This window comes from Lytechinus pictus, chromosome 1, assembly GCF_037042905.1.
Source record: "Lytechinus pictus isolate F3 Inbred chromosome 1, Lp3.0, whole genome shotgun sequence".
In the NCBI taxonomy this organism is placed as follows: Eukaryota; Metazoa; Echinodermata; class Echinoidea; order Temnopleuroida; family Toxopneustidae; genus Lytechinus; species Lytechinus pictus.
Window position 1 is genome coordinate 14,676,202 of NC_087245.1, and position 11,480 is coordinate 14,687,681.

Genomic DNA, 11,480 nt, shown 5'->3' on the forward strand with positions numbered 1-11,480 from the left:
AAGTTGTCAGATCGGACAACTTTCCTTGGTTCTGATTGGCTGAGAGGTACTGTTACCCTGGTAATTGTCAGATAAAACAGGACTTGTCGGATAAAATCCTTTCATGAAATGCTCCCCTGGAGTGTATACTCGGTTCCCTTTTAATTGTTCTTTCTAATTGATTGATTAATTTTAGTATGTGGAAACAAATATTATTACTCGGAATATGCTGTATATTTCAATTCAAATACTGAATTAATTTTTACATTTTCAGCAAGTGAATATGAGTCAGAGCAACATGGGGATTCGTGCTATTTCTTTAGGTCACTTGAAAGGTCCTTTCATGATGCGGAAACAGAATGTTCCAACTATGACTTTCATCTGGTCTACATACAGAGTGAGGACGAACAGAATTACATTGAGCGCCTAATGAATGACCACGATGCCCTGTACTGCTGGATCGGGCTAACCCTCGACGATAATGGAACAGCGGTTTGGATGGATGGGTCCAGTCTCACCTACCAAAACACAGATCACAACAGCCACGATCAAGGACTGGAATGTCTCCGCATAAGCAAATATGAAGAGTATACATGGCAGGACACTGATTGTTCTATAAGATATCAATATACTTGCGAAAAAGAAATTGGTAATTTTCTTTCAGTAGCTCATAATACATTAATTTTTATGAATAATTTTGTTTTTCAAAAATATTTATGCGGGTAGATGTTCCATGTATTAGTTTGGAAAAATCATTTGGTGATGTTAGTGGCCCGGTTAGTGCATGATAACCAATACTGTTATGCCTCACGGCCAAAACCAGCAACCTACAATAGGCTCAATGGTCATTTTCGGTGTCAAAGCATTCAATGCCATATGACAGAAGATTAGGAACCGATTTTCAGATTTGGTCATTCTAGCGGATTGTTAGATTCAGTAATGTCTGTCAACCAATCATGTCATTTCGGATTTATGAAAATGCCGACAAATTATACTTTGAAAAGTGCAATTAAGAAAGCTTTTATGTTAATGATTATGCATTCACAAGTCACGTAAATCACTTTGTTTAAATACGGATATAAGACCCCTGTTACACATACGTTTGCAAGTGGACTGAGGCCGGCCCCGGAGGCGGCTCGACGTATGTGTAACATCAACTTTTTTTGAAAAGCCGGACTGAGGCCAGGTGGACTCAGTCCACCTCTGGATGTGGTTTGAGGCCGGCCCGAGTCCGGACTCAGTCCCGCAATCGGTAGGTGTAACACCAAAGTGGACTCGGCGCCGGCTTATAAGCGGAAGTGACGCGACCTGTCATCATCAACAATGCATCGGCCGGGCGCGCTTTTGCCATTTGGACCAGGCATGCAGTATATATTATAGGTAAGCCTCGCCCCGAGCTTCAAACTCCCGGAATCGCCTTTTTTGAGCACGTCGAAATTCCCTCCTTCGATCAGAAATAATAGTTACGATATTCTTAACCTTCATAATGCAATTATATAAACAAAATATGGAGGTAAGATATGTGTACGGATCGGTCGCGATGTCGATGAGATCCAATGCAATTAAAAAGACCTGCAAACCGCGCGAAAATATTAAGCGTTTGTTTACATGAAGTGCGCCCCAACGTCAGCTCGTGAAAAGGCGACGTGAGGCCGGCCTATGTGTAGACGCAAAATTGCGGGCCCGAGACTATGTGTAACAGGGGTTTGATGATTTTGAGGCGGCTTCAAATTGCAGGCGTGAGGCCGCCTCCGGGGCCGGCTTTGAAAGCCGACGCATGTGTAACAGGGGTCTTAGGCTTTGCATGGTGTCAAGTTGGTACGAAAAAAAATGAATCAAGTTTTAACGAAAATCCATCACAAACAGAGTCCCCCTTTTTTTAATGTAGAGTTATGACGACGTAAAATGAATAACTGACCATGTAATTATCGGGATCATTATGTAATGTAGTAAATAAATTCAAAGAATGTCAGTTCGTTATTTTTCATGATCATTGAAATTATTTTCCTCATATCATCTGTGAAAAATATCATTAGATTAAAGGAATATAAATTTCCGAGATAATCTTTTAATGGAATTTTTATCGAAAGACATAATATGCGGCTGATCGCATGTGACGTAACAAAATTAATTTCTAGTATTTAAAATGTCATAAGTCTTATTGTTTGTTGGATTTTCATGAAACCTTGTTGTGTTTTGTTTTGGTTCTTTTTATACATTTTTTAATGTTTATTGAGACTAACTTTTTGGTGTCATGGTTAATTGCCCTTTGTGTCCACTTTGGATGTTATATGAATAACAGAATGCTCAACAACAGCCGGATCAACTGAGCCAGTGACGACAGCATCTACAACTCAGCTACCTAATACACAGACTTCAATCAGGCCGTCGACAACTACACTGGCAGCAACAATCACCGCAGCTACCACGTCGGCAACACGTAGAGGTAATAGCGATTTGCTCCGGGGGTTGTCCTTATTTATATTCTTCCAAGATCTCATACATTACTTATAAGTTGATATATTTGGACAAAAATGCCCTTATTGATTGGTAATCTACACGATGCGGCATCCAGATTTCTCTTCACAAGAACAAGGCAACGAGTACACTTTATTTTTTTTTAATTTAAGCACGTTGTTTAAGCCCGTCACTCTAACAACCATACTGGTTAAACTTTTGAACAACTGTTTAAAACTTTTTAAACAAGTTGTTTAAAAAGTTTAAACAGGTTGTTTAAAAAGTTAAAACAATTACAATAAAGTTTAAACAATTTTTTTAGAGTGACAGGCTTAAACAACTTGCTATTCCTTTAACAGTGTAATAATCCTGCACGCTGAACCAAATAGAACTAGTAGTAGTAGTAGTAGTAGTATAGTAGTAGTAGTAGTTGTAAATGTACTATATTCAACATAACGACTAATTTCAAACGCTGCGTATACCCCGGCTTTAGCACGGCTAACCTTATCCATGTTATCGTGTGCTCGAGCATTCAAGAAATAATTCTTAGATTGAGTAATTCAATTTCCGAGAATTTTTTTTTCATGGAATTTCTATTGCCCTTTGTGTCTACTTTGGATTTTATTTCAAACAGAGAGTTCAACAGCAACTGGATCAACTGAGCCGGTGACGGCAGCATCTACAAGTCAGCCACTTGATACACAGACTTCATTAAGGCCGACGACGACAACACTGGCAGCAACAATCACTGCAACTACCACGTCGGTAACACGTAGAGGTAATGGCGATTTGCTCCGGGGTTTGTTCTTATATTCTTCCTGCTATACAAGAGCATATACATGAAGTATAAATTATGATATTTGGATAAAAATTGCCTTTATTGAGTAGTAGCCTACACGATGTGGCATTTAGATTTCCCTTGCACAAGAACAAGTTACTACCTTCTCGCGAAACTAAATAGAATTAGTAATAGTACATGTAGTAGTAGTAGTAGTAGTCATGGTAGTAGTAGTAGTAGAAGTAGTAGTAGTAGTAGTAGTAGTAGTAGTAGTAGTAGTAGTAGTAGTAGTAGAAGTAGTAATAGTAGTAGTAGTAGTAGTAGTCGTTGTAGTATGTAGTAGTTGTTATATATCACTTTATTTGCAAATCTGCACATTAAAGGAATACAATATACGCCCAGGACATTTCTCTATAATGAGAAAATGCAGGGCAATAAAATTCACTATACAGAAAAAAAAACTTAGAATATAATACAACAATCAATATGGAGAAAAATACTGGGAAGTGCAACGAGGTTAGCATTTCTCTATAATGAGAAAATGCAGGGTAATAAAATTCAATATACAGAAAAAAAACTTAGAATATAATACAACAATCGATATGGAGAAAAGTACTGGGAAGTGCAACGAGGTTAGCCAAGGGAAGGAAAATGGAGTCCGTCTATGTACTTGAAACACGGAGAGGGAGTTTGTTTTCCCACATATTCAGTTTTTTTGAGTAATAAATGACAAAAGATGACACGATGGCCAATTTTGATATATTCTTTCGGAATTGTTTGAGATGGACGGGACTCCCAGTTTCCTTCAGCAGCCGCTTTAGCCTCGTTGCATTGTCCGGTGAGATGTGGCCTCGAGAGCCGATTTCCAAAGGAAGGAATAACACTGAATATCGATTGTTTTCTATATCTGTGACTAGGGGGGCGTACTTGTTTGATTTGAACTCATGTGCATTGGATATATTCATTTCAAAAGGGACTGATAATTCGAGTATGAGAAGTTTCTTTGTGTTCCTCCAAAAAATGCAGATATCTGGTATGAGATTTGTTTGAGTGCATTCTAGTGGTATGGTATATATTCCTTCCTTTGTCCATCGCCCTTCCTTAAGATCTGTGTACATAATAATTTCCACGAATGACTTTATGCCTTCTTGAATAGATTCGGCCAAATACAATAAGATGTTGTCATGACGCCAAGTGTAGCGCCCTTCGTCAAGTAATATAGGGCATGCATTTAGCACATGATGTACTGTTTCTCTATTTTGACATCTATTATAATTTGCTGAAGACATTTCCCCCCAGCGAGATAGATTTGCATTTGTATTGAGTGTATCCGAAAGGGAATTCATGAGAAACTTAGCAACTTAATTGGTAGATTATAAATCAAACTTTTCCAATCCGCAGATTTTGATTCCATGCTTGCCAATTCAAAAAACTTGCCTTGTACTGAAAGTGATTGGACATGAAGAAGCCAATCTTGTGATCTTTTTTTGTAGTTGAGAATCTTTAACCTGCTTTTTCAATTTTGGGAGTGTGACATTCGTATCTGGAAGCGATTTAAAGACATTATTACTGTTCACAACTGTTGACTTTTTTCTTGTCCACTGAGATTCTCTTTCAAGGGCAACATCTAAGCAATGGTTAACTTTAGCATCCCACGTTGCTCTTATTCTAGTATAATTCTGAGTTTGAGCTTCGTAATAGAGATCTGAAATGTTGGGTATATTTAGACATTCTGACATATGAAGGAAAGCCAAAGTGGCTGGTCTCGCAAGGCCAGACCACTTTTTTAGATATCGATTACACAATGCATCTAGTGACTTTAAGTGGGTTTCGGTAAGTTCATTGACTGTAAGGTGGAATCTCAGTGATGGCAGAAAATAGTCAGCAAATACCTTCAGCTTGTATTCATCACGAATTAAAGCCTTTTCAATGTTTTGGATACCTCTTTCAATAATTGATTTTACATATTGAAATATATCATCTGATGAGTTGTCATATGTCACAAACGAGCCTAGGAATTTAAACTCTTCCGTTTTCAGGGTTTCGAGCTCAATATTATCCAATTGAAATTTCAAATCAGTTGGGGAACCTCCTGATATTGAAAGGGTTCTACATTTTTTCTGTTTTAATTTCAACCCGAGTGACAAAATACGAGAAGAGATTGTAATCATGAGCCGTTGATGGGTTTTTTTATTTCCTGTTATTAAACAAAAGTCATCTGCAAATGGTGCAGTGATGAACTTTTGACCATCTACTCATATCCGAATCGGCTATTCTCTGAGAGAGTTTCAATTAATGGATTAAAACAAAGGAGAAAATTATTGGTGATAAAGGATCTCCCTGAAATATACCATTTCTAAAATGAAACTGCTGGGAATTCCAATCCTTGGTTGAAACAAAGCCGTCAAGGGAAGAGTACAGATTCGTGACATAGTCAGTGATAGGTTTAGGAATCTTATTACGATCAAGACTAAATTTGATAAGGTCATGTGGTACTGAACCAAAAGCATCTTCCAGATCAAACCAAGTGAAATGTGCAGTTTTACGGGATTTTTTTGTATGTTTGATAATTTCATGTACCACTGTATTGTGATCAAGACAGCCAGATATACCATGCAAAAATCCCTTCTGAATAGTACGGTCTATATATTCATTCTCTGTTACAAAACATTCAATTCTATAGCAAGTATTTGATGAAATATTTTGCCAGTCGTGTTTGATAGTGCTATCATTCTAAAATTCTCTGGGAGATTTGTATCGCCCCTCTTATGTATCAATGATACTCTACTACGAGACCAAGATTGTGGGGGGACTGGGTTTCTTAGTATTTTACTATAGAGGGTAGTAGTAGTAGTAGTAGTAGTAGTAATAGTAATAGTAAAAGTAGTAGAAGAAGTAGTAGTAGTAGTAGTAGTAGAAGTAGTAGTAGTAGTAGTAGTAGTAGTAGTAGTAGTAGTAGTAGTAGTAGTAGTAGTAGTAGTAGTAATAGTAGTAGTAGTAGTAGTAGTAGAGTGGGTTAATTCTGGGACAGGTGCAACTGCCCCACGGAAATAAAAGGACGGGTATAAGCCTTCCCCTTTCTTTTATTTCCGTGGACCGCCCGGGCGCGCCCCTGTGAATTTTCAAAACATTACATCCAATTATCCTCTCGCCAACCTATGTATTAGTTTATGACTATAAATTACTTTAAATTCTGGAACTTAGCATAGGTCCTATAGTTTGAAAATATGTTGGTGATAATGACAAAAAGGGGGATGATATCGACGATGGTAAAACTTATGATACCTAACTTATGTCAGAATAATACGAGATGACCCATGAATCGAATTGTTTTAGTTATCACAATGTCGTTTTCAGGTGATCTGACGTCGTCTTGGTATGAACTCATCGCTCAGAACGAAAGAATCAAAGAATGGAACATCATCGAGCGACACACGGCGTCGACGGTGATACGGTGTGCGGACCTGTGTTCGACCACGGAGTCGTGCTCGTGCTTTACATTCATCGCCGACGATGTTGATTGTCTCCTTGGGGAATATGATCCCAGAGACGGCTATATGAACAATCATCCTGGAGCCACCACATTTGTGACAATTTAGGATATTGAAGGTTCATCCATGGAGCTATTAAACACAGTAATAGCTCTATGGTTCACCTATATTGTAGTATACACCATACCAGGATCCACATGCCCCTCCTATCTATGCCCCAGTTGGATAATGTTATTTATCCCGCCCCCTTCTTAAACAGATTTGCTGCCCCCTATTTGATTTATTCTTTTTTTGCGCCCAAATTCTAGAAAAAAAACAAATTCGGACCTTCCTCCTTCACTGTGAGATTCTGCATCTGTGACAAAACTTTTCATTTCATATATTTTCATATTTCTAGTTTGACATTCAGTGCTTCACATAATTATATAAATGAAATAAACAGCAACAATATTGCATGATATAAACTTACAGACAAATAAAAATTAGTAACACAATGATAATAACCATTAAATTTATGAAGCTAAAGTCAGAAAAATGTGATGGGACCTCCATGAAAGCAAGCTTGTAGAACTGTGGGCCCCGATGAAATAAGTTGTATAAAGTAATGACTGATAGAATACGGATACAAATTTATGAAGGTTTGAATTTCATTTAAATAGAGAAAATACCTCAAAATCATATCTATTATGTTGAAGGCTGTTTTAACATTAAAATTGTATCAAAACTTATCCTGAATAAGAATCATTACTTTCTCCAATTAGTTCGTTCATCTAGAAATGGTTGAACTAAGTATGGATCTAGGGCCTAGGGCCTCTTTTTTTTTTTAAATAAAAAATGCATTGTTGTCAAACCATGTTTTCCATCACAATGGAGGAGAAAAAATAAAATTATCATTATTATGAATTTTGATGAACAAAAATTATATATAAATAGTGATTGCAGATGTCATGAACTGTCTCATTAATTTGCGTATCACCCGTGTTTTGTACTTAAAATTTTCTTATTTTGCATCCGATTTTGATGAAATTTATTTTCAGTTTAATGCTTGTACAATTTTTCTCATGCTGTTAGAATTAAAATTATATAATCTTATTTGTATCATTTAGCCTAATTGAAATAGCAGTTGGTTTTCAACTGACTTCATAAGTTTGTTTATTCATTTTTAAATAAATGGCTGTACATTATATTTGTGTTCCTTGAGATCTATTATACATTATATCCATTTAGAGTGTCTGCTTACTGATTCATAATGTGCATAGTACGTGACTTTGTAATGTTTGTTTGTATTTTGTTGACGGAAAATAAATGAATAAATATCTGAAAATATCTAAATATCTTTTATGTGCATCGATGAGAATAATTTGTTGATATACTCATTTAAATTTCCATTTTCTTCATTGAAACTTTACACATTTTTTTTTTATTAAAAACTTGAAATCGTTTATACCAGTGGCGTAATTCCGGTTCGAGCAGCGAGGGGGTGGGGGGGGTGTTGAAAGAAATATATTGAGCTGAGATCTGTGACTCTCCGTGCTGTCTGCTTTCATGTTCTGCAGAGGCTGTATAAAATTTAGATGTCTATGAGAGTGGGTGTGTGTGAGGGTGTGTTGACGTGAGGAGGTGTGTGTGTGGGTATGTTCGTAGGTGGTGTGAGCATATGTCTGTGTTTGGGTGTGTGTATGAGGGTAATAATAATAATAGAGGTATATTTGCCCAGGGTAGCCACTTCAGTTCCGAAAACTGTTCTCCCAGCGGGCCCTGCTATTATTACCCGCGGCTAAGCTAGGCTACCTATTCGGTGCACACAGCTTTTTTGAGGAATTACTTCCTGCCGGTACCCATTTACCTCACCTGGGTCGAGTTCAGCACACTGTGGATGAATTCCTTGCTGAAGGAAATTACGCCATGGCTGGGATTTGAACCCACGATCCTCTGTTTCAAAGACCGGAGACTAATCCACTGGGCCACGACGCTCCAGCATGGGTATGGGTGAGCGTGGCTGTGTGTGTGTGATGCGTAGGTAATTGCCACCAACCGCGGACGTACATTCTGACAGAACACAATCAAATTGGGCATAGTTGGTAAAAATCGGACTGCCCTCGTTTTTAGGGGGAAGTTCACGCAGACGAAAAAAAAATTGTTGTAAAATAATAATAAACAATATTGAGGAAATTTTGAGGGAAGTCCATCAAAGATTAAGAAAGTTATTACTGAGAATTTTAATATTTTTGTGACGTCATATAATAAAATGCGTTAATTTCATTTTAACGCCTCATGATGACTATTTGTTTTCTTCAGGAGCAGATGTTGATATACTGCAGGTACAATAAAAATCACTTTCAATTTTTAAAATGTCAATGATTTTTTTACTTCACGACACATGGGAAATACTCGCTTGTGACGTCACAAATAAACAAATAGATTTATACTTTTAATCGATGATGATTTTCCTCAAACATTCACCAATATTTTTAAATCATTTTTCTGCTATTTTTACAATAAAGTTTATGTTGGGTGAACTTTCCCTTTTAGTCTTAACTGGCAGCAAATGATCCACAAGTTTTTAAAGTTTCATACCTTTGTTTCATAAACACGACTGATCGCCATAAATAATATTCCCCCAAAACCATCGAAATCAACTACATTACTGGTAAACTTTCATTAGCACATCCAATAAACGTCATCAGATGCATCAAGCGGTACGCATGAGTGTGTTTCCGTCACTTTCATGTGTTTGTACCGTCCTCGTTTGACATCATTAATTTACATATATTGTATGTTTCGACTATGCACACGATACTACTATTTTTACTTGTGGTAAATCCTTACAAGAGCTGAGGTATCGAGCCAGGTCAAAACGAAGACTCTTACTGGATTCTTGACGATAAATCAATAAAATCAACTCTCACAGGACGAAAACGGTACTACTTGGATTAAAGCAAAAGTACGGAGCATTTAAAGTGCCATCGACTTGACGACTTTGCGAGATACTCTATCTTGCCATGTCGACAATAACTATATTATGTCGACATGGCGAGATACGTTATCTCGCCAAGTCGACTTATGAAAAGTTATATGTCAACTTGGCGAGATATTTGGACTCTCGCTGGGCCTTGGACACTTCTTGCCATGTCGACATATAATGTTTTATAAATCGACTTGGCAAGATAAAATATCTCGCTATGTTGACATATAACGTTTTATAAGTCAACTTGGTAGTGACCGTATCCGCCATGTTGACATATAACTTTTTATAAGTCGAATTGGCGAGATAACGTATCTCGCCATGTCGACATAATAAGGTTATTATGTCGACATGGCAAGATAAAGTATCTCGCCAAGTCGTCAAGACAGGTAGATGGCCTTCAAAGGCTCCGTACAAAAGCGTTAGATCATAGACCACAATAAATTGATTAGAAGTTTGGGATTATGATTCGCCGTTGTAAACAATATTTTGATAAAATACCATAAGTGACTAAGCTGGAAATTTGGAATAAACTAAACCAAACTAAACTAATTAGCTTAGAAAGGATGGGACTTGGTGCGACGTGGGGCAGCTTATAGATAGATTATTACATTTGGGGTGGTCCTCAGCTCCACCTCTACATGGGTGGCCAGCAACCTAATACATGTATAAAATGCTTCTGAGCGTACTTCCAGGTACCTAATGAAATTTGAACTAATTTCATGCATATACTATAGCCTACTAACAATGCATGATTTATTTATTTTTATTTATTCATTCATTTATTTGTTTGTTTATTTATTTCTTTTAATTTTACCATTTATTATTTAGTTATTCATTTGTTATAATTTCAATATCAATTATGATTTTTTTTTTGCACCTTTCACTCTTTTGACTTAGGCCCCAAATCCAGTTAAATATTCTTTCTTGTAGCCAAAAGAAAATTACAGAAAATATTTTTAAAGGAAAAAAAAAGGCAAAATAAGAGGACGAAAAAAGAAAGGAGGAGAGAGAGAGAGAGGAAAAAGAATAGAGACAAGAAAAGAAGAAAAGAATAGAAAAGGATGTCAAAGAAAAGAAACTGTAAATGAGAAAACAAATGGGGAGCAAAGAAAAGAAAAAAAAGAAGAAAATAAAATAAAATAAGAAACCTAAAAGGAAAACAGAATAAAAAGAATGAAAAGAAAAATGTAGGAGAAAGAAAGAATACAAATATCATAGCTATTAATTCTTTCAGAAAATAAAGCTCCAAAGAGCAAAAAAAGTGGCAAAATAATAATTTCTGACTTGTTGTCAGCCAAACCAAACAAAGAAGAAGAATTAAAGTTGTCAGAAGTACCCAGTTTGCTGACTCCCGTAAAGCCACTAATGATTTTTGTTTTGACGATTAACGAAAACACAAGTCTCAAAAGTATAGAATGTTTTAGAGAATGTTTAGCACAAGCCGACTGGTCCCAGGTGTACATAAATTTCGACCCTAATGAGGCATATAATATTTTTGTTAACAGGTTTCTAATTTGTATAATGCCAATATTCCATTAAAGTCTTCATCCCGGAACTACAAAAAAAACTCCGAGATCTCACTGGATCAATGTCTCTTCTTCGTTGTATTAATCGGAAAAATCGTCTCTTTTATAAGCACAAAAAATTAAATCAGATCAAAGTAAACGTCGATACTCTTTATATCGTAATACCCTTACTACTTTACTTCGGACCGCTAAAAAGAATTATTTATCTAGACAATTTGAAGAAAACAAATATGATGTCTCAAGTACGTGGATGATGATAAACAATGTTCTAAATAAAAAAA

The 11,480-nt window shown here is 36.5% G+C and overlaps 1 protein-coding gene across 1 annotated transcript in view; it reads left to right on the forward strand.

The window, feature by feature from the left end:
• The window catches only part of LOC135153564 (uncharacterized), a 28,521-nt gene extending 20,487 nt beyond the window's left edge, over window positions 1-8,034 (forward strand). Inside the window, exons 2-5 of the mRNA XM_064096764.1 lie at window positions 254-628; window positions 2,282-2,425; window positions 3,071-3,214; window positions 6,572-8,034. Coding sequence (XP_063952834.1) covers window positions 409-628; window positions 2,282-2,425; window positions 3,071-3,214; window positions 6,572-6,813 — 750 coding nt within the window. The 5' untranslated portion in view covers window positions 254-408 and the 3' untranslated portion in view covers window positions 6,814-8,034. The remainder of the gene's footprint in view (window positions 1-253; window positions 629-2,281; window positions 2,426-3,070; window positions 3,215-6,571) is intronic.
• The last annotated feature ends 3,446 nt before the right edge of the window (window positions 8,035-11,480 follow it).